General features: G+C 36.2%; 1 protein-coding gene and 1 pseudogene across 1 annotated transcript; one reads left to right on the top strand and one right to left on the bottom strand.

Moving 5' to 3' along the window:
* Positions 1-290: 290 nt before the first annotated feature.
* Positions 291-1204, bottom strand: LOC142847109 (olfactory receptor 10D1B-like; annotated as a pseudogene).
* An 8260-nt stretch (positions 1205-9464) lies between these two features.
* LOC142847108 (olfactory receptor 8G3-like) lies at positions 9465-10400 on the top strand. The gene has a single exon (XM_075967838.1). The coding sequence runs from the start codon at positions 9468-9470 to the stop codon at positions 10398-10400; it is 933 nt and encodes a 310-aa protein (XP_075823953.1). The 5' UTR covers positions 9465-9467.
* Positions 10401-25090: the final 14690 nt, after the last annotated feature.

Genomic DNA, 25090 nt, shown 5'->3' with positions numbered 1-25090 from the left:
TATGTATATAAAATACACAAAATCTATATGTATATAAATACAATTATAGAAAACACAAACCATGAAGCTAAAGGAGAGCAGGAAGGATTGGAGGGAAGAAAGAGATGGGACAAATGATACAATTATATTATAATTTCAAAAATTAAAAGAATAGAAATATAAACTTTGATCAAAATAATATCTACTCATTATAAAGTATGCCACGAACAACTTTTAAGATCATACTAAAATAAAGGCAACTTCTAACACATAATAGAGACAAACTGTAAAGTGAGATTATGATATAAAGCTTATTCCCCAGGACTGTGCATCTCTTGTGTCAAGACCTTTCTCAAAGCCAACTTTCCCTCCCTGTTTCTAAACGAATATATCAAAGGATTAAGGGAAGGAGTAACAATATTATTCACCACTTGAACCACTGAATCCAGCCAAGGACTGGAGGCAGGTCTGAGGTAAATGAGGACTACAGGGCCATAAAAGAGCAGGATGGATGTCAGGTGGGCACTGCAGGTGGAGAAGGCTCTGCGTCTGCCTTGAGAAGAACGGATTTTTCAATATGGAGATAACTATGCGAGAGTATGAAGTAAGAATAAGGAGGAAGCACAGCAGTGCAACAAGACCTACATTGATGAAACTCACAGCTTGTGCCAGATACATATCTAAACAAACCAAGGCAACACCACAAGGAGTCACAGAAAAAAAAGTTGTCTAATTCACTGGGTCCACAGTAGGGTAACTAGAAGATTAGAAACATGAGAACAGATGCATGCAGACAGCTCCCCATCCAGGTAGCCACTGTCATGGAGGCACACACCCATGAACTCATGATGACTGTGTACCACAAAGGCTGACATATGACTGCAAGGGAATTGTAGGCCATCAGAACAGCCCAGGAAACGATAGAAGAAGAACCTAGAGCACAGCCCTCATAAGAGATGATGTGTCTATGTCCTGTGACATAGAGCATCTTTCTCTGGGAACTCAACAAAGGGCAAAATATATCAAGCACTAACAGGCTTTCCAAGAAGAAATACAAATATGTGTGAAAGCTGGAAAAGGTGACAATGGCTAAAAGAATGAATAGGTTTCCTGGAAGTCTGAGCAGGGAGAAGGCCAGAAAGAGAACAAAGAGCAACTTTTCCAGCTCAATTGTATGTGGGATTCCCATCAGGAGGAATGCAGTTACCAAAGTCCAATTCCTCATTTTTAAGTTTGATTAAAGGATGGACCTACTTAGCTGAACACATGAGCTAAGAGGGTTTTATAGATGAGATTCACATACTCACATTAGAACAAATGCCATTGTCAGCACTAATGTCAAGAAATAGTCCTAATATTTAGGAGCAATGAAACATTTTTGTTGAACCTAAAACTTACATCACAAAATTTAATGAACTAAAAATAATTTCTGGGGATTCTTAATAAGGAAAGCAAGGCTTTTTTTTACATAATACAAAGAAATAAAAAGGGAGGGGAAAGGAAGAGAGGTGAGAGAGAGAGAGACAGACAGAGGGGGGCAGACAGACAGACATAGACAGAGAGAGAAAGAGATCAACTCCATTCCTTCCTGCCTAAAGAATAAGGAGAGTGGGGGGCTGGAGAGATGGCTCAGTGGTTAAGAGCATTGTCTGCTCTTCCAATGGTCCTGAGTTCGATTCCCAGCAACCACATGGTGGCTCAAAACTATCTGTAATGGGGTCTGGTGCCCTTTTCTGGCCTGCAGGCATACACACAGATGGAATATTGTACTCAGTGGTTAAGAGCATTGCCTGCTCCACCAAAGGTCCTGAGTTCAATTCCCAACAACCACATGGTGGCTCACAACCATCTGTAATGGGGTCTGGTGCCCTCTTCTGGCCAGCAGGCAGACACACAGACAGAATATTGTATACATAATAAATAAATAAATAAATATAAAAAAAAGAATAAGGAGAGTGTGTGTTGAGCTGCAGCACAAAGCCGCCCTTTTGCAGTCTTCAAACATATTTTGGGTTCAGAGGCCAGCAGTTATCTCCATGCATTGTCTTTTATGGCTGATCTCTGCTACCAGAGAAATGTCTGTGGCAAGGCTCAAACATATACACTGCAGCAACTGAGTAGTAGTTGAAGACTGTTCCTTGAAAAGATACCAACATGATGTTGCCATCAACAGCAGTAACCATGAGCATTTGTTGACCACACACACACAGCTATCATCGACATTATAGTAGTCATTGTTTTCATCATCTCCACCACCACCATCATCATCAATTTCCATCACAACTGTTTTGGATCTTCTCAATTCTGTTCCCAGTTTTTACCACTGCTGGGGGTAATATGGTCACTGGAAGATATCACCAGTATTTTGTGGCTCAATAGCACCCTCTCCAAGATACAGCTTCACTTCCTTAAGGAGACCAAACAGAAAAACAAGATTTGACAACAATGAATGGAAATCATTTCCTCCCCCCCCCAAAAAAAACAGAAATTATGATCCCTCTAGACACTTTTCCTTCCCAAAGTCATGGACAGATTCTTATAGAAACTATTCATAGGAATTGGAAAGATGATTGCACAGTTAAGATGCCTCCGTCTTTAGAAGATTCCTAAGAAGGTTCCCTACTGCCTATAATGGCAGCTCTAGGGGATCTAAAATCTTCTTCTCGCCTCTACGAGTCCCATTCACACATAGCGTATACACACATACATACACACATACTCACAAATGTGTAATTATTTTTAATTTTTTATGTGTGTTGGTGTTTTGCCTATCTGCATACCTAAGCATTACATCCAGAGACCAGGAATCTATGGGAGGAAAAATGGATGCCTCATACCTTGATGAGTACAACACAGAATGATGGAGCTCACCTACATCCCTCTGAAAAAGACTTAGACGTATAAACAAACTTAATTGTAAGAGATATTAAGAGATACAATGGTGATCTAGAAAGTGGCATTTCAAACTAAGGCTCAGAAGTGCTTATTGTAGTAGAAAACAGAATAAACATCAGAAATAAATATTTAACAGTTTCTTCCTCATATTGAAAATTTGCATTTTTATATAGTTGTATCCAGAACATTTTTTTAAAAAATTAAAGATTTACATTTTTGTGTATATAAATTTCAGGTTGCTTATACACCATATATGTTTCTAGTTTATAAACCTAAAGAGGGTATTATATGTCCTGAACTCAGAGTTACTGATTGTTGTGAATCACAATGTGGATGCTGGAAACCAAACCCTGGTACACTGCAATGAGCAAGTACACTTGAGGCTGTACTAGTACTGAATTCTCTGATACCAATACCTCGAATTTAACATTTAGACTTAGTGCTGCATCTAAGAAAAAATAATTCTTTTAAATGTGACTAAAATAAGATATATGAAGCACTAATAAAATATGCAGTCTTTTAGTAACTAGTAAAGCATTTTTTTCAGAGTGGCTGAATGTGCTTTTATTTATTTATTTATTAACGATTTCTGTCTCTTCCCCGCCACCGCCTCCCATTTCCCTCCCTCTCCCCCAATTAAGTCCCCCCCCCTCCTTGGCCCGAAGAGCAATCAGGGTTCCCTGCCTGTGGGAGTAAAGCATTTTTAGAAAAGCCTATCTCATACTAAATTCAGTCTTTATCTTTGTCTTTATTTCTGATACTTCCCACCCCAAAATACCTTTTTTATTCCATTCTTTTCCAGCTTTCATAGTCCTTTCAGTGATAAACACAAGTGGCTAACTTTTATGCATTACCTACAACTCCACATTTTAACCACATATATGCTATAGAAATGATATTGCATCTGAATTCGATGGATGTCATATAAAAAGTCTTGCATAGTATCACTGTTGATTAGCAACAACTTTTTTTTCCTTCTTTTATCATCTGCTCCAAGTAAGTACACCAGGAGGAAGCTCCTGCTCAAGATACATATAATACAGCTGGATCCCTGTTTCTTTCTGTCTACCTAGAACACTCTCAATCCTTTTCAACTTTGCCAGCAGCACTGGGACAGAAAGGGAGGATGTTAGTTTGGGTCAGGAAGCACAAGACCAACACAGCAGGGCAGTCACAGATTCATTCTCAACTTCCCAGTTGCAAAATAATCACATAGAAACTCTACTAATTAACTCACTGATTGGCCTATTATCTCTTGCTTCATAATGGCTAGACATTATATCTCAAAATTAACCCGTTTCTATTAATCTTTGAATTGCCATTTGGCTGTGGCTTACCAGCAAGGTTCCAGCAAATCTGTCTTCAGCAGGCAGCTACATGCCTTCTCCCAGACTCCACCTCCTTTCTCCCAGATTTCACTTTAGTTTTCCCCTCCTAGCTCTGTTGACCTGCAGGAAATTTCAAAGACATTTCCATCTATATTGGCAGTTTTTCAGTTACTTCCTTCTGTGTCCTGCCGAATGTCTAGCAGACTCTTTCATGAAGCAGAAACCACAAAGGACCATCTCATGTTTAGACAAGTTCAGTAGTCAATTTTCTGTGTATCCTGCATAACAAGTTCATACAGCATAACATCAAGTAGTCCAGGCAAACAAACTTCATAAGGAGCCTCTTTGATGCCCATTAACCTCTTGAAGTAGATAGGTGCTGTCAGGAGCAGATGTGTCTCATTGTCATGAAAAGTCATAAGTTATTAAAACATTTTAAATGACAAATTCTATTAGTCTTTGAAAGGTTTGAAGAATAAATATACATTTGAAATACATCTTTTTACACCTAGAAAACTTACCTAACATGACTACAAACTTGACTATTAGAGATTACTCTCTATTAACCTATATTTTTAACTATACATTACCTTTTTAAACACAAACACAATACCTTAATCAAGAGCAGAAATATACATATCAGACTGACCTAAATTTGTAAGGATAACCAAGATCCATACCAATGCAAAGTATTGATATCTACAGCATATACCCTTTAAATGTAAACAAACATTTATAAACAATCATTTGGGGAATTTGGATGTAGTTCTCTCAAAACTGCTTCCTGCTTTTTTGGGGGAAAGTATTTTCTTCTTGGGGGTTTTTACAATGACCTTTAAGGGGTGTCTTGCTCCATCAAACTACATTAGTCTAGAAGGAATCCACAGGTTCGCATCCTCTGTGGAATCAAAAAAAAAAGAACCTCTTTTCTAAACCAGCATGTCCTTAGACCCAAATTTTGAAGTCAAGATCCCTTTAAAATATATATGTTGGTTTAGCTTAGTATCCCATACAATGAAATGTCTCTTTGTACTTAGCTCTTTTACAGTCAAAAATTCAAAGAAAACACAATAACATACATAATCCAGAGTCTCTGTGCATATTCCATCTGTATGTGCCTAATTTTTCTTTTTATTCCTTTAAATTTATGACTGTTTGTTTTCTGGCTTTTTAAAGACTATGTTTTACTTTTTAAAACCATTTACTTTTTTTATAACTGTCTATATTTTTTTTTCTTCTCACTCCCAAAATTACATACGCTTTTCAAATACACTGTGACCCATTTAGAGCTCTTTTTCATCTAAATTTATCTGTATTGTATATTTGTAATACTTTTTTGACCAGGAGTACTTTAAAGTGATAAGCAGTGTAGTTGCAGCAGCCCTGGATGCTTGCTCTGTCTCTTCCCACCTTTCAATATGGTGGAGGTACCACTACCATTAGCTCTGGGACTGTTGGGTACGAGCTATGCTCACCACTTTAACTCTGAGAAGGAGTCTTCATCACATAAATCCTTTTTATATGAAAAAGTTTAATCTGTCATACAGTGCAAGGCATGGTCTGGAAATATTTCTGTGTATGTCAGCAGGAATCTGCCATGCTCTCCTGCCTGTGAACACCTAGCAGACCTGATTTGACCACCTGCCAAAGTTTGGAAGCACTGAGCCAGGGTCCTGGACTCAGCTACTTTCCTCCTGACCCCAAGTGGGTAGAAAAGCATCTGGAACCAAAGTGGGTGGCAGGCATCAGCCCCAAATGTTTTAGACCATGTTGGCATCAATTTTTTGTCTTAATGTCTGTTTTTTGATTGCTTGCTATTTTTAACTAGTTTATTTTTATGTAAAACTTTTTCATATAATATATTTTAATCACAAATTTCCCTTCCTTGAACCCCTTGAGATCATCTTCCCCACCTCCTGCTAACAGAACTTTATGTTCTCTCGCTCTGTCTCGCTCTCTAAGAAAAAAAGAAAAAACAAGGCTCCATTAAACAAAGATCAGTAAAACAAAACAAGCCAAAACAACAAAATGAAACCTAAAGTCCATGAAAAACAAACAAACAACGAAAAAAAAACAAAATTGAGTCCATTCTGTGTCACCCAAGTCCTCCAGGGAATAGGCCCTGTCCAGGAGTGTGGTTGATACACCTAGTGATACTTCATTTTCTCCTTGCCAGCACCCATTAACTGCTGATAGCTTTAATTTTACTAATCTTGCTTAAAACTTATGTGGTAGAACTTAACTGTTTGGAGAAATACCCATTAGAAGAATACTAAAACTCTATTCTACATTCAAAAAATTTAAAGAATTCCAACGTAAGCAAAAATTTATTGCAACTATGTTCTCAAAACTCTACATTAATCAATAGAACATTAAATGTAATTTTTCTTCAACAAATAAGTTAGTACAAAAATAAAATCTACAAAAATAAATTCATCTTGTTCATTCATTAAGAAAGAACTCCTTGTCTCTGCCTACTGGTTTTGTTAGGAACTCCTTGAGGGTCTTTGATAATGTCTGAACATTGCAGAGGGGCAGCAAAATGAAGCATGCTTGTGTTCACTCCACAGCTGAAAATACCCTAAAAATCATGGTTTCTGCATGTATTATAATATTTAAATAGAGTAAGAGAAGTGAAGTCAACAAAGGTAATTAAAAGCATATAGCTTCTCTAGTTTCCTGTTTTCCCTTTTGGAGAAAGCACATGAGATAATTCTTTAAACATATGTTTTACAATTGTCCTGAAATTTTGGCGTCTTAAGTGCCTTGGTTTGAGATATCCAAAACTCTAACAATGAGAACACTCATGTTCTTGTTTCAATATAGAATCTAACAAGAAAAACAAAATTCTTAGATGATATTAATCCCTTGACATTGGTTGGGGAAAGGGAACTTCTAATTGCTGACTCTTTTCCTCACAGTTAATACATATGGGATAGGGATCTTCTGAGAGTTTATTATTTTTTGTTTCTAATGAGACTGGGATTGACTCTAACACATGGATATCAACCCATCTTTGCAGTGAACAAATGACTGAAACATCATCTTAATCACAGTTCAAAATCAGAGGCTCCAATATCTTCTCACATTTCACATCCAGTGAAATGGAGAATAAAAACCTCAAACACTAAATTTCTTGCAAAGAAAGGGTAAGTACAAACTCCCAAGCTTATCTTTTAAAACCTCCCAATCTTCTGCTGAAATATCTCTGCTGGTCCACACAGATGTTCATGGCAGTTTATCCGTCTATACCCATGCTCGTTCTAAAGACAACACTCTGCTGAGAAGTCTGTTTCCCCAATGTCTTTGTCAGTAGAAACTCCTATCAGACATGTCATTATTTACTCATTTTTAACTCAGTCAGTGTGAAGATGGTGTTCCTTTCTTATAGATTTGTTTTAACTGAATGTTAAACTTCTGTGGACAGCTGTTTTGAACATATTTTTGACACACTTCCTACACACAAGGCAATATACCAAACATTATTCAGATCTACGATATGAAACAATAGAAAAACTGCTGACTAACACATGTAGGACATCTCAGAGAGAAATTCAACACGTTGTGATGTAAATCACATGGGCATCAATTAAGTTCATACCACAATCTAGAAACTGTGTGCCAGTTAATTTAATTTTTACATGTCACATATATGAATTTCTGCTTTCTATGTGAATTTAAGAATTGAATTAATTTTTGGTGGTCATACAGCAAATAGTATTTTGAGAAAAGATTTGAACTTAGATTGCCTAATCTAATGACATTAGCATTATCAAGTCACAAAATACTAGAGTTGGAAAAGATCCCAAAGGTGGCTTAATATGCCTATGCCATTGAGCAATACCTGAAAAATGACTATACAACAAATATTCTAACATTCCTAGTTTTGAGGAAATCAAAGCATGTCGTACTATTGAGATGTCCTATTTGGTTCAGGAGCAACATACTTCTGCACAAGACATTAATTTTACCTTAAACTTTTGGAGACAAATACAGTGAGGACAATACTGATTTAAATAAACCAATATGTTGAATATTTTGATACACATGTCATGTGATATGTGCATTTTTACCATATTGTCAAATTACTCTCTGTTATTTTAAAAATTCCTCAATTAACAAGAGTTGTTGATTTTTTTCTGAAATTATCTGGTTTCCATGTCCCTTTAAAGTACCCCCACTCTAATGTAAAGATAGTAAATAGTACAGATGTTGCTTGAATTTTTTTGGTGTTAATATCTACATTTTTACCTTTTAAATATAAATTTATTTGAAAAGCTACATCAAAGTATTAGCTACAGTGGGTTGATAAAAATTTCAAATTGCATTTTGTAAGTATTCTGGTAATCAAAAGCCACCACCAACAAACATTTTAGAGGATACATATAAACCTCATGATCACAGAATCTACCAGTGAATAATGTATCCTGTGTTGGCCTTCCAAACTGCTCTCATAATACAAGTAGTATTTTGGTCTCTGCCAATCTAATAATAGTAGGGTTCAGTCCTGGTCCATTGTTTCTTTTCCACAGTGGTAAAGAATATGAATGAATGAATGCCAATGTATTTCTCCCCAGAAACTATACAGGTTAGAAGAAAGCACAGACCCTCTGCTGTTGAGATGTAAGTACAACACCTTGAAGGGCAGCAGGACTACATGAAGTTTATGGCATACACAGTGCAGCAGTTTCAATGGGATAACTACTGTATTAGCAAGTCAATTAAAGCATGAAAACTAGTTCTATGATTCCAGTTACAAATAGAAATGAAGGAAAATGCTTATTATTCTTGCCAGTTCTGATTCTGATAAAATTTAATTGCTATGTATTATAAATATTAATATGCATGATATCATACATTACTGAGAATTTGAGAGGGGGAAGAAAATGCTTCAAAAATAAATATAATAAGTCTTTACTTTAAATTGAAGTTAAAAGTATAGACCTTGCACTCTCCTTAAAATGTTATGATTAGTAGTAATTTCAAGTTCCTAGATGTCTGTTACTCTTCCTTGAATCTTGTAATCATTGATTGTCCCAAGGAAACAGGAGAAACTTAAGAAAAAATTATATGGAATGTCTGCTATAAGGGATAATATTCTCCACAGAATTCTTTAAGTCTTTGTGTCTCCATTTTTCCATCTCTCCAAAATGCACACAAGAGACACAGGGGTGAGGAAGAGAGAAAACAGATGATACAAGAAAGCATACTCATGTCTCTGTTTTGAATTTAGAACCTTAGACAATATAGTGAGAGCTTGGAAAAATGGGGCTTGGAAACTATTCATTGGTAACTGAGTTCATCTTGGCTGGACTCTCAAGCAAACCAAAGCTGCAGCTGCCCCTGTTCCTCCTCTTCCTTGGAATCTACCTGCTCACAGTGCTGGGGAACCTGGGGATGATCATCCTGATCGTGCTCAGCTCCCACCTGCACACCCCCATGTACTTCTTCCTCAGCAGTCTGTCCTTCATTGACCTCTGCCATTCTACTGTTGTTACCCCCAAAATGCTGGTGAACTTTGTAACAGTGAAGAACATCATCTCCTACCCTGAATGCATGACTCAGCTCTACTGTTTCCTTGTTTTTGCTATTGCAGAGTGTCATATGTTGGCTGCAATGGCATATGACCGCTATGTTGCCATCTGTAATCCTTTACTTTACAATGTTGTCATGTCTCATCATCTCTGTTTCTGGCTCACAGTGGGAGTTTATACTTTGGGTATTATTGGGTCATCAGTTCATACAGGCTTTATGTTAAAGTTGATTTTTTGCAAGACCAATGTGATAAACCATTATTTTTGTGATCTTTTTCCACTCTTGGAGCTATCATGCTCCAGTATATACATCAATGAACTATTGGTTCTTTTCTTGAGTGCATTAAATATCCTGACACCTGCTTTGACCATCCTTATGTCCTACATCTTCATCATTACCAGCATCCTGCGTATCCGTTCCACTGAGGGCAGGTTCAAAGCCTTCAGCACCTGCAGCTCCCACATCTCTGCTGTTGCTATCTTCTTTGGTTCTGCTGCATTCATGTACTTACAGCCATCATCAGTCAGCTCAATGGACCACGGGAAAGTGTCATCTGTGTTTTATACTACTGTTGTTCCCATGCTGAACCCATTGATCTATAGCCTGAGAAATAAGGATGTCAAATCAGCCATTAAGAAAATGCTTAACAGGGAAACATTGTAGACACATAAATTCAATTGTTGCCATATTAGTAAAGGGAGTTTATTTTGCCTGTGCATAATATTTGTTGGCCCTACTTTGTGTATTTTTAGAATACCAGTGGTGTTTTCCTATGTAACACTTCCTCAATTCCCATTTATATCATCTTTAAACCTGCATTGCAATGTCCAAAAGATATATAGAATAAAAACTCTTGAGGCTTAAGAGTCCTCTGGTTATATTTTTAAATAATAATGACAATGATAGTGATAATCATGAAACCTTTTATGATGATAAGGATAATGATGATAATTGTAATAGCTATCCTTGAGATTTTTCAAAATATAGCATGCACCCAAAACCTCAAAAGGTTACCTTACATAATTATACCAGTAACTCACAGATCAAGTCTCAGTGGTAGTCATATATTTACAAATTTAAAAAAAAAATGTATTCTCAGAGTCTTGAACATAAGAAGTGATTGAGCATATAGAGTTTAGATGCTAGACCACTATATTACTCAAAATGATTTTTGATTTGGGTAATTATGAATAGATATAAAGCATTGTGTTGAGATGAATTCCCTGATATATAGTATTTAAAAACTGCTCAGTGTTGCCTAAAATAATAGAAATAATATTGTTAACAAAACTTATTAGTGAAAAAAAGATGATGTTGTAAATCTGTTAGTGACTATATTATTTGAATAATCTGTTGCATATTGGTGCATATGTCAACATTGTCTCTTATTTTAGGGTTCTGTTTTCAATACTTTGTCTTCCTATGAACTTTCATATCATTTGTTATGTGGAATATTGACTTATCTTTATCATTGAGGGATATATTAATATATATACTAAAATCCTATGGGACAATTAGTTCCAAATCCATTCATCTTGCCTGTCTTTTTCAACCAATTGATAGAAACTCAAGCAAATTCTCCACCAAGATGATAATCTCATCATCTAAGTGGGAATGCTACGATACTTTACTATTTGATTCAGCATGAATCAGAGTTGTATAATAACTTCAATTTCTAGTTTGCAATCTATGTCAAATCTGTATCTTACTTTGACAACGTATTCAGAACTTTAAAATTTGAACTACAAGTATAGTTGCTTGCTGGGATTTTAAGAGTCAACATATACTCTGCTTTTCTATGTTGTATTTGTCTCTTTATTACCTAGCAGTACTGAAATTAATTGATGCAATATGTCTCTGTTGATGCCTCTAAGTCCTAGAATAGGTCTTGCCAACTTGTCTATAATTGTTATTTCCACTTCTGGAAAATTAGATACTATCTTTTAAGATGAGTATCTAAAAACTTTGTAACGTTTAATGTATGGTTAAACTCTATAAAGTTTAACTTTCAAAAATTCCTTAAGGATCCTCAAGATAATGAAGACATTCATATTGATTATGGATTATGTACAAAAATATAAAAGGCTTATACCACAATCTGTGACAATTCCCAGTAAAGGAGTAACATGACTTTTATATTCTATCAACAACCAATAAGAGCCTGATTCAATGTTTATTTTTTAATATTTTAATTCATGTGTCATGGTAATACAGAAATATAATATAGTAGATATAATTTATTGATGGTTGGATTTAATAAATATGATGACAGGATGTATAATGGTATCTATATACTCCAACAAATACCATTTCTATGCTGGAGAAGTAAAATCATTAACAAAAATCAGTATTCATTCTAAGAATCAGAATGACTCAGTAGTTGCAATTCAGCAGGGGGCCTGGAAGCTCCCTGGAGAGTCACTAGCTCGATGCCAAAGTTCTAAGGAGCTGGTTCTGAAATATAGAGAAGATAGCCAGCAAGACATAATCAGAAGACAAGGCAACTAAAATGCTGCCCTCCTCTCTTCCAATTGTTTTCCACCTGGAACAGCACCTTGGGTTTGTTTCTCTACCTTCTGCTAATGTCCCCCATAAATCATCTCTGGAAATGTGTCATGTACACTCCCAGAGGCATGCCTAACTATTCCTGGACCTCTCTTATTCTAGTCAAGTTGTTGGTCTGATAGTGCAGTCCACTTTATCTGTATGTTTTACTCACAGTCTCCTCACCATATAAACTGTAGTTTGACCATGGCCTTAGTTGAATGGAAGACAGGTGAATGGCCCATAGCTCAACAAAGCTGTCCCCAGAAATCTCCCAAATTCACAGCCTCTTTTTGTACACGCATATGTACATACATATATGTACATAAAAATCCTCACTGTATAAATATGAGCTGTTCGGTGTATGTGTTACTTAACATTATACTTCCTTTCATATTATAATGATCACCATCATTTTCACTCTGACCCTAAATCTTACTTAAATGCATCTTGAAGTCTTCCAATTCTATTGTCACTTCTCAACTTTTAATTTAAAACCCATCAGCTTTCACTGTCATTAGTGAACCCTCAAGATGATTTTCTTTAACATAACTAATTTTTATTATTATATCTTTTATCATAGTATAGCATAGCATAGCATAGCATCTATTTGTCTGGAGTATGGCCATATGTGTGCCACAATGAGCATGTCCGGTACAGGTGCAGATCAGAAGAGAGTGTTGCATTCCCTGTTACTGAAGACACCGATGGTGATGAGCTGCTATGTAAATCCTGCAAACTGAATTCAGATCCTCAGAAAGAATAGAGCATGCACTTAATCACTGAGTCATTTCTCCAGTCCACGAAAAGCTATTTAACACAGTCGTTAAATTAAAACTTTTTTCTTTTTTCTTTGCTCATACAATACATCCCAACCACAGCTTCCCCTCCCTCCCCTTGTCCAACAACACACACACACACATACATACACACATTCCCTATACCCTAAATCCACTGCTCCTCCATGTTCCTTCAGAAAAGAATAGGTCACGGAAAATAGCAACCAAACAGCAAAACAAAATGAAATAAGACTAGGCAAATACCTTCATATTAGGAGTGAACGAGGCAACCCAGTAAGAAAAAAAAAAAGGCAAAACAGTCAGGGCCACACCCACTCTCATTGTTAGGATTCTGACAAAAATTATAAGTTAAAGAACGATAGTATGTATGTAGAGGGCATGGTGCAGACCCAGTAGGCTCCATGATTGCTGCTTCAGTTTCTGAGTTCCCATGATCCCTCTGGCTCGTACAATCCTTCCTTCCCCACCCTCTTCCTCAAGGTTCTCAATCTTCACTTACCTAATGTTTGTCCATGAATCTCTGTATCTACTTTCATCAGTTTCTGGAGAAAGATTCTCTCATGATGAATGAGAATTCTTAACCTCTAAGATAATATTTTCTTAGAACCATTTGAGAAGGGAGACAAAATATAACATTAAGTTTCTGACTCCTAGCTTTGTTCTCTTTAGATACATTTTATTGCTGTTGTAGATTCTGGGATTAAAAATGAATGACATTTTATTAATGTGTCAATATTTTTATGTGTTCATTTCTTGGATTTTAAGTACTTTTCCATGACCTTGTTGTTCTGTGTTGTTGGTTTTTTTACCTGTTTAGCTCATTTTGTGTTGGCCATCTACTGCTGGGCATGGGACCTCCCTTAAGTGTGGTTTGTGTAAAACTCCATTGGAGAGAATTCTACTCCCCTTGAAAGCATTTGTCAAACGGAGACAGATTCTGGATAAGGGATGGGGATCCATGTCTAGTTTGCCTCTGCATGTGACTTAGACAAGTACAAATCTGTTTTCTTGTGTGTGTTCATTTTTTTAATCTTTTATTCAATACATTTCTATCATGTGTTTCCTCCTTTCACAGCTCCTCAAAGAAACTTCCAGAAAGCTTACCCAAGCCCATCTCAGCTGTGCTATGCTACCATTTGAGAACTTATCACTCATTTCCCTTTCCAGACATTTTGAAAAGCAATCTAGGTAGAGGCAGGACTAACATTCACTGGAAAGTCTGTGAGTAAGTTTCCTTTTCTCCCAAGTTGCAAATGTTCTTTGAGCTAAAAGTGGTATGGGAAACCAAGCCTTCCTCCAGAACAGCCCTGTGTTCTTGCTGTAGAATCACACTAGCCTGAGGAAGGTAAACTACACTGGTTGCCCCTTGGGTAGATGTTTCTACCTTTGTATCTGCTATGCTATTTTCTTTTTATTCATTTGTGGGAGCTTTTATAATTCAGAGCGCTGATTCTATATATAACATTTCACAGTAAAGGCTTGTCCTTTATTCATAAAATGTTTTGTTATGCAGATTTTTATATAGTTATATATTTTATTTTAGTCAACTTATTCAATGATTATTTTATCTAAGGTCGTTATAGTCCTCAGCATTTAATTTTTATATTGCAATCATTTATAATTATTATCGATAGGAAAGGTAACAGGGCTAATCATACAATTCAATGAGTTTGGATAACTATATTTACCAAAAAAATCTAGCAAGCTCAACCATCCCAGTGCAGAGAAGAAAGCTAAACTCATTGGTCAAATCTAATTCAAATCAAATTTGGTATTATTCATGAGTAAATATTCTTATATGTTTCAAATGCTTTAAGAAAAAAACATTAAATTCAAATTTCAGTGTTTAGAAATAGAATTGTACTCAACACAGTCAACAGTCACACACCTTCACTGCAATACCATTTGAAGCCATTGCCTGTAGAGGTTGACAACAGAGACTTTGTGATCTACACAACCTAAAGGATTCTCTAACGGGCTCTTTATGGAACATTGTGAGCAAATTCCTGCCATATACCCTCTCCGTGTTTTCTCTAACCATATGTAGTGAAAGACAACATTATGAATGCTGTTTTCATAAAGTCATTTTTGAAATAATTTGTATCAAACAGAACATACAAATGGTTCTTCTGATGAGGCTAAAACCTAATAACACTTTCAAAGTGGAAAACACTATGTGCTGAAAATGCACTTAACATCCCTGTTTTACAGAATATCAAAAGATAGACTGACTTATCTTAAACATGTTCCAAACTTTCATTAATTTATACTTGGGAAAGAATCATCTAACACTAAGATTATTTTGTATCAAACCATTAACTTTTTCATGGAAGTTATTGTATCCCATGTCCACAAGAAGTAGAGAATAAAGCACGGGTAAAGAGTCGACTGTTGCACTTGTGATCATGTGACTAGGAGCTGCAGTTAGCTGCTGTTGCCTAGCAACACAAAGAACATTATGACATTATTAACCCAGAATCATACAAAAATTCTATGTTTGAAATAAAATCTCTACTAAATGAACATTGCCTTTGAAGTGTATAAAAATCAAATCATCAGAGGACCTATCTCATGTGTAAGGTTCATTTGACAGACATGAAGGTCAATGGCTTTTATCATCTGTCATTTTTTTCTGTTTTTCTATTATGAATGCAATCACAACAGTCAAGTTTGTATTTTTATTCATACAGCACCGCGATGATTTTATACTCTCATGCATGACACTTGAGAGGTATCACTGCTGTAAAATCTCACTACTATTTGCGTTTTCATCTTTCTGGTGAATGCACAATGATATCTCCCTGTGATGAAAAATAACTTTTCCTTGTGAATACTGATACGCAGAATAGCTTAATCCTTTGTTAACCCTTGTATATTCTTTCTCTAAAGCAGTATTCTATTTATTTCCATTGTCTTTTGTACTTTATTGTATTAATTGCTTGCAATAAATGGCAGAAGTACTTTATTAGGCACTTTGGTTTGGCATTTATGCGTATACATATTTTCAGCCCACATCACTTTTTTTTATTTGTTTTTTTGTTGAAAAGATTTCCGCCTCCTCCCTGCCTTCCATTTCTCTCCCCTTCTCCTTACTCCTCTCCCCCTCCCCCCCACTCCATTCCCCCTCCCTCTCGAGTCTGAAGAGCAGTCCGGATTCCCTGCCATGTGGGATATCCAAGGACCTGCCCCCTCCATCCAGGTTCAGGAAGGTGAGCATCCAATCTGAACACACTGAACCTAATAGAAGAGAAAGTTGGAAGTACCCCACATCACACTTTATCCTTTAAAGATGATGTCTTTCAATAATCTGATGTGCTAAATCTTAATAGATTATACTTATCATTTTCATGTATTCTACTTAATAAAAGTTTCCTTCCTCCCAGACACAGTAATATGCTCTCCTAATTTTCTTTAGTTGACTTCTAGTTTTGTGTGGTAGTGATAGAGGTTGTGGTGGTAGTGGTGCTGGGTATATGTGTGTGTGTACATGAATGCACACACGCTTTGTTAATGAGTGGGATCAGGTTCAGCCTTTGTAATGAGAAATTCATCCAGTCACTTCCAAGTATGGGAATGTCACTTCACACTATGAACATGGTGCACATCTTTTATCTATATATTTCCTTTCATTTTTCTCAAGGATGTTCTAGAATTTTCAGTGAAGAGGTTATATATATATATATATATATATATATATATATATATATATTTGGAAAAAATATTTTAAGTAGTCTGTAATTTTATGCTGTCTGTTTTCTTTTCACATTGTGGTGATGACATATTTAATCAAAACAATTTAATAAGGAAAGGATTTTTTTTCATCACACAATTCAAGGGACAATCCATCATTGCAGAAGTCAAGTCAGCAGGAGCCCAAGGGAGCTGATAACATGACCACACTGCATCCATCACAAGAGTCAGAGAGCAGCAAGAGAGTACATACTCGTCCCCAGCTCTGTTCTCCACTGTATACAGTCAGGACAGCCACCCTGGAAAGGAAAAGGTCACAGATAAGGTCAGTCTTCCCATATCAGTTGGTGTAATCCCCCACAGGCATGCCTAAAGCTTATTTCTCATATGTTTCTAGAGTCTGTCAAGTTGGCAAGTAACACTAGCCTTCACAGGTAAATTTATATTGTACTTGATTTCATTTGTTATACATTTTTTTTCACATATTGAGTTTTAAACTTTACTCTTCCTAAATTTATTAATTAATTTAAGTGGATTTCGGAGAAATGACTTTTACTGTATCATGCATATAACAGAAGTAACTGTAAAGCAGGGTAATATTTATGTTTGCTTTCCCTTTGCTTTTCTTTTTGGTTTTTTGGGGGCAGAAATTCTCTGTGTAGCTGACAGTCCTGGAAATCACCCTGCAGACCAGGCTGGCCTCGAACTCAGAAATCCACCTGCCTCTTACTGCCAAGTGCTGAAATTAAAGGTGTGTGTCACCACCACCATTAGGCTCATTTACTCTTTATCAGCAAAAAATTCCTGATATAATATTGTCTATTATTAGAAAGGTATGTATGCTTGCTTTTTCCCTAATACTCATACAAAAATTTTCAATGTTCCCATAAAATTAAGCATATAGCTATAAGCTGGCATTTCATATTCTTCCTTTAGCTGAAGAAATCCACCCTTTATTTAGTTATTGTGGGGTCATGAATAAGGGAAATGGTTTGGTAACTACGTGGACTATGTCTATTAAGACTCTTACTGGTTTCTGCCTTTTTATTCTGTTGATATCAGTGCCTTTGATTATTTTCAAATATTAAATAGAATTTCCAGTGCCTTGATACATCTTAAATCATAATGGTGTACAATTTCTTCTGAGTATTGTTGGAATCAGTCGATGATATTTTGTTAAAGGTGTTTGTTTTTAAGTGCACAAAACCCGTCGACATACGATGGTTGTTTTTGGCACTATTCTTGTCTCTTTCTAAGGCTGGCTGTGTTATTTACATAAACTTAACTGACCCTTGATTTTCTTTCTTTAAACAGCTTGATATTTGGCATTGTTACTTCTTATAATAATTAAAAGAATATGTAAAACCATTTAAAGTAGAATATTATTTAAGTGTTATTTGCATTTTTCAGATTATTTATGAGGCTTAGGCTATCAATTCACCATTCATCAAATTGCATTTGTTTTGCAATTACTGTCATCATGGGAAACCACAGTGGTCAGTCCCAAAAAGCACCACAGTTGAAAGAGTTAGGCAAACCAGAGGAAAGCTCAACTTCCTTACATTTACAACTTAGTTACTGAAAGATTAACATTTGTTGAAATCTTTGAAATTTCTCCTCACTTTTGCTGGGTTATACAGGACAGAGTGCTATAGTCTGGTGTATATGGTAGACATATTCTCCAGTCTCTGCTTCTCTACTACAAGATGTCAGATATGTCTCATTTAAAGTATATGTGTTTTGAAGCACTGGACTGAGCTCCCAAGGCCCAGATGAAGAGCAGAAGGAGGGAGAACATGAGCAAGGAAGTCAGAACCGCGAGGGGTGCATCCACCCATGGAGACGGTGGGACTAATCTAATGAGAGCTCACCAAGGCCAGCTGGACTGGGACTGAACGAGCATGTGATCAAACCGGACTCTCTGAATGTGACTGACAATGAGGGCTGGACTGGCATTGGTTAGCCATTTGTGCAAGAAACTGCTCTTGCCAGGACTGCTTGATGTTATACTGTATGAATTGGACATTGAGAACGCACAGAAAAATGACTACTAAACTTGCCTAAAGGTGAGACAGTCCTTCAGGATTCTTGCTTCATAAAAGAGTCTGCCAGACATTCTGAAGGACACAGAAGAATGTGACTTACAAACTGCCAATATAGGTGGAACTGTCTTTGAAATTTGCTGCTTCATAGAAAAGTCTGCCAGATACTATGGTCTGTAGATGTATGCCATAATGACACAGAAGAACTTTGGGTGACTTTTCAGGCATTGAGATGTCTCTGTCAATTCTAGAATTTTGGAAGTTGCTTACAATGCACTTCCTGTTTGCTTGGTAATATTATATCCTTCTGGGATCTTTGATGGAGTGAAGAATAGATCATTTTAATTATGGTTTTCCTTATTTATGATTAAAGATAAAGTAGATATAAATATTGCAACTATAGTTCTTGCTTAATACCTGTTTCATTATATGTAATTTTACTATGTTATAGTTAAAACCTTACTTTTATTTGAATAGAAAGGGGGAGATAATGTAGGAAGTCTTTTTGTATATGTGTTGATTTTAATGGATAATGAATAAAGAAGCTGCTTTGCCCTATGGCATGGCAGAGTAGACCTCAGCAGGAAACCTAAACTTAATGCTGGTAAAACAAAGGCAGAGTCAGGAGAAGTCATGTAGCCACCACTGGAGACAGACATGCAGGAGCCTTTCTGGTAGGCCACGAACTTCGTGGTAAAATAATGGAAAACGGTTCATTTAAGATAAAAGAGCTAGCTATCAATACACTTAAGTGATTGGACAAGCAGTGATTTAATTAATATAGTTTCTGGGTGATTCTTTCAGGTCTGAGTGGCTAGGAACGAATGAACAGCCTCTGACTACAAAAATCTCCACAAATTCTTGAATGTGAAAAGCAATTTATTAAAACAACTGTGGGTTTCACATTGCCTAGGGGTGCAATTTTAAAAAAGGATTACAAGATGCTTGATAAACATCGTTGACAGAGAGACAAATTTGTTTCTTTGTCTGGAAAATGACTTCATGGACAAATTATCTAATAGGTACTCAAAATGTGCTATATGTTGTGTAACAATGACATACGGAAAAAAAACTGTTAAAATTTTGAGAAATGAACAAATAAGTCACAATGTTTTAAAAGATAACAGAAGTTTGAATTTAGGTGTGAATTGAAAACCACATGTTTTCTAACACAAACATACATTTGAGAAAATGCATTGAACTCCAGAACATTCCTTTTGATCATAGAAAGGAAGTAGGTAGCTTCTTCTTTCTCACCATAAATAATATTCTAAGTATCAAATATATTGAGAATAAAATAGGATGTGCCTCAAATTTGTAAAGAATGAAGTGGGGCTTATATTTAAAAAAATAATAAGACAAATGCTTATTGAGCATAGGCAGTTTGGATGCTCACCTTACTAGACCTGGATGGAGGTGGGTGGTCCTTGGACTTCCCACAGGACAGGGAACCCTGATTGCTCTTTGGGCTGTTGAGGGAGGGGGACTTGATTGGGGGAAGGGGAGGGAAATGGGAGGCGGTGGCGGGGAAGAGACAGAAATCTTTAATAAATAAATTAAAAAACATTTGATAGTCCAAATGATTTTTATATATATTATAGACAATGAATATGCTCAAAATACATGCTATATTTGAAAGAAATTGTCTGCATTTATCTCAATACTATGTACAATGAATATATCTTATGAAATATTGATTTAAAACTTGACATTTATTATTGAATTATTATTAATATCCCCAACACTCAAGGGGCAAAGTCTTTCTGTTTTATATACCTCAGAGATTAAGAGGATGACGCTTCTATATTGCTAGCAGGAATGAACTTGACAATTATTTTCCCTTTAGGGTTCAACTACTGGCATGAGAAGCCCCTAAGGAGAACAGTGGTTCACAATCATCTCCTTGGGTGCAAATAGATCCAAATGGAATTAGCACTTAATAATCAAAGATTGAGAGGCCACTGGATCACTCTTCTTGCTCTTCTTAGTTGACTCCTCTTTTTATTCAGCCAAATCCATAAACTCTTACACCAGGTCAACTTCAGGATCACCATTGGAATCTATATTTGATGGCCAAGTTATCTGGTAATTGTGTGTGTGTGTGTGTGTGTGTGTGTGTGTGTGTGTGTGTGTGTGTGTGTGTGTGTGCGTTTGCATGCGTACACTTTAAAAAAACTAAAATTAAAATCATATATAACCAGCTACACGTACCCTGTTGATAATATTCAGGTGAGTCACAAATTTCTACTTGGTTTGATAAAGTATTGTAGCTGAAATATAACTTTGGGAGATGGTTAAACAGTCTTATTATCTAAACTGGCGGAGCTAATGTTTATATCCGTTGGGGAAGGAGGCACCATATGCTGCATGACAGAGGGCACAAAGTATAGTGCATAGAGAACACTACTCCCATGTACTCCGTATCTGCCCCAATCCCAAAGTCTTTGCTTTCTCCCATTCAAGCCCATTTGTGTTAATAATTATTACCAACAGTGAAATGAACACATAGTGCAGTGCTTGGTGAGGTCAGAAACCCCTTTAACTAAACAGACACTAACACTAATGTACCTCTCCTACCTTTCAGATAAGAACAGAGTCCATCTGTAAACTAACACAAATATTCATAACTCTTAGCACACTTAATAAGCTGTGATACTCAATATCAGAAAAGACACCGTTCTCTACTGACAATGGAGAATTTGGAGTTATAGTAATTTATTCATTTTTATTTTATGTACATTGATTGTTTGGGCCATGAATGTGGGGTCCACTGGAGCTGGAGTTGCAGACAGCTGTGAGCTGCCATGTGGTTCTGGGATCTGATTACAGGTCCTCTGGATGAGCAATAGATGATCTCAACCACTGAGCCATCTCTCCAGCCTGGAATTTGGTGTTACTAAAGATAATCTTAAAAAATTAGCAAATCATTTCTGACATTGTATAAGAATCCTTTATTCCACATATTTTTCCTATCATTACCTTTCTCCCTTGATTTTAATTCTCATATCAAATCACAGATGTTTTAAGAAAAAACTATTAAACATTTTCAGCCTTGGACACTATCCTGATCCTCATATTTCCTTTCTGCAGGATTACTATGATCAGTGTTGCAAATATATTGAAAAAGTCAAATGATATTTTTACCTAATACCTTGTCAGGAACAGAAAGTCTAAATTATGTTTGTCAGTGGCACAGGCCACATGAAAGTATGTTTTTAATACTTACAGAAGTGTTAAACTGGGAATGTGGTATTCATTCAAACTTACTGTTTAAACTGGATGTGAGTGGAAGCCATACACAGAGAGACACTGAAGGAAGAAAGAGAACAGGTCAGTGCAGGACATCCTCCTCCACTGTGCTGCATACTTTTTCTGGAGGCTTCCAGTTCTTTACAAAAAATGCCAAACTACCAGTAACTATATTGAGAGTTTAAAAAAAATGCCAAACTACTACTCTAGACAAACAGCCATGGGGAGTAAGTCAAGATGGTAAATACATAAAATGAATAGAAGAAAAAAGAGAAGAGATTTGAAGCATCCTTACTGTCCATCAGAATTTATGTTGATAGCTGTTAAAAGCACTGGAAAATGATATTGATAATTTAGTATCTACCTGCCACTGCAGGAATGTTTCTATCCAGTCCCTAAGCCCCAAGTTTGTTCTGATGATTCACTCAATCACAGCCCCTCAGACATCTCCTTTGAATTCTAAACTCATATATAGTTTCCTACTCAAATATCCATCCGGTCGATGATAATCATCAAGCTAAGTATGTTCAAAGCAGAAAAATTGCTCCCTAACCCCATCCTCCAATAGCATCTTTAATGTGTGTATATCCTGTATTGAGCAAGTGATGACTTCTTGAGCTCACACAAGTCATATATATATCATACACATCAAAGGAATCTCACCTCTTTTCTAGTTAACCATGTCTGCATTACCAATATACTGAAATCACATCTTTCTGCATGCCAAAACCTCTATGTAGTCCCTAGAAATACTCTGTGGCCCCTTAATAAATATTAATTAATTGTGAAAGTATTCCTATTCTCATATCCATCCAATTACCAGGCAAAAGTTTATCTTTCTTCAAGCAATTTAAAACATCTCAGTCGCCAGGTAATTTGTGATTTCATAAAGTTTCTTTTCTTTTGACTTTTACATTCCCCAAGTCTACTTTGCACTCTTTAATAACATCCATTCTATACTTTCTTATGCTATCATATTTTAGTAATAGGCTCAAGATTTAAAGTCAGATGGAACTGCGTCCACTTTCAGGCTTGGTCACCTATATTTCTGTGATCACCTTCCCCTTTATGATGCTGAAATTGTCACTTCTCTTGTGTAAACTTCAGGTTTTTTTTATATACAAGGAAGAGTAATTCTACAATTTGTGAATTTTGCAATTTTCTATTCATTTGTCCTCTCTTTCTCTTGAGAGGCTTCTACACCCATAGCTGCAATATCAAGTGAGGCAGAATCAGGCTGTCAAAAATCCTACCCTTGAGTAGAGGAAATCAGTATAGTCAGAAGCAGGTAATTTAGAATGGAGAAGTGAAAGCCACTGTAAAAAATTAAAACACTGTTGGGTCACAGCTAAGAAGGTTAGTGGAGGAAGACTCTGGAAGAAGTGAGATTTGAGTATAGTTCTTTTTTTTCAGTAAATTAGAATATATATTTTTAATCTTGAGAAAATAAAGTCCTAAATCTGAGAAATAATTTAAAAAATGGTGTATTTAATTACATGGATAAAAGACTTTAGAATTAGCAAACTAACTGAACAGGATTATAGCAAATCCTACCCCAAGTCCTTCATTAATTTTCTTGATTAAAATATTTAGTGATATGAAGTCTACTGTTGATGATAAGAAATTCATCACTTCTTTTCTTTAAAGTTATAACTTTCTTTGTCCTAAAAAGCTTAGAACTTTAGTGAATCTATTCCCCTATATGTTCTTCTCTAAACTTCATAATTTCATAGTTACATTTGTGTTTTTGACTTTTCTCAAATTAATTTTCACAGGATTCAAGTTGGCATTCATTTACATTAAACACATTATTTATTATGCCCCTATTTTCTGAAAATGTTCTCTCCCTCTGGACTGCTTTGGCAAGCATGCAAAAAATCAAATGCTCATATAAAGTAGTTTTGGATTTGGTTACACATTCTGTTCCATTGATTCCTTGTAAACTCTCAGACACTATCAATGATTGTAGCTTTACAGTGTGCCTTCAAGTTGAAAAGAGTTCTAAATGAAGTGAAGGAGGTGACCATGGAAGTATCTTGATACAGTTTGCTTTGGAGAGCACATCCAATTCAAAAGTTCCCAGAGGCCATTCCTGGTATGTTTGAAAGAGAGCAAATGGGAGAATGGCAGCAGTGTGGCTGTGTACCAGAAGCTGATAGCCACTGTGTGGAAGTTTACAGTGCTATTTCACTTCCTGTGACATTTTACAAGGACCTCTTAGGTTCTGCTTATTCTGTCAAAAATGGTAGGAACCAAGGAACTTCTTGCCCCAGGTCAACTTCAGTATGGAAATGTATCCATGGGTCTTCTCCAGTACTGCTTTTTCCTACCTTAAGGTGATATAACGGTCAATGCAATCTTATTTAAACAAACATGAGCTCAATAGGTTTTTAGTACTTAGCAAAGTGTCCAGTAAGCTAACGTAATGTTGTCAGAGATCCCAAGAAAAGCAGTATCAGAGGGAATTGTTGAGAATTATAATAATGAGCATAACGCAGAAGTTTCCATCCATTCTGGGCTCCGACTCAAAAGGAAATTGTTGCAGCAGAGGTACATTGTTTTTTAAATAAAACATGCAAAGATATAGGAACTGAACTTAAGATTTGATAGATTTGAGAAATTTTATATGAATACATGTAAAGTGGGAAAAATAAGGTTACCTTCAAACAACATTAACATTCTCTAGTTTCTCACCTGTGAAACTGACTTACCTTTCTCCCTCTCTCTCTCTCTCTCTCTCTCTCTCTCTCTCTCTCTCTCTCTCTCTCTCTCTTACATGTGTTGTTCTTTCGACTTTTTTCACATCAATAATGTTCACATGTGTGTCCTCAGCACACTGCCTGGCACACAAGCACCAATTGTGGTGGTGTTTTTCTTTTTCCTTTCTCACTTTCCTTCAGCAAAAGACACAGCACTTTTTATCCCCCATTCTTCTCAAATCTCTATGACCCATGAGTAGCAGCAAGAAAAACTAATTCAAGACCAGAAACTCAGACTGTATATAGACAGATTAGAAGGAAGCAAAGTC

This window comes from Microtus pennsylvanicus, chromosome 3 (genome assembly GCF_037038515.1).
Source record: "Microtus pennsylvanicus isolate mMicPen1 chromosome 3, mMicPen1.hap1, whole genome shotgun sequence".
NCBI classification, from domain to species: domain Eukaryota; kingdom Metazoa; phylum Chordata; class Mammalia; order Rodentia; family Cricetidae; genus Microtus; species Microtus pennsylvanicus.
Note: the sequence above shows the minus strand (reverse complement) of the source record. Positions and strands in the feature narration are given on the sequence as shown.

Coding starts and splice junctions, on each gene's coding strand:
- LOC142847108 (XM_075967838.1), top strand. CDS start 9,468: ATGGGGCTTGGAAACTATTCATTGGTAACTGAGTTCATCTTGGCTGGA.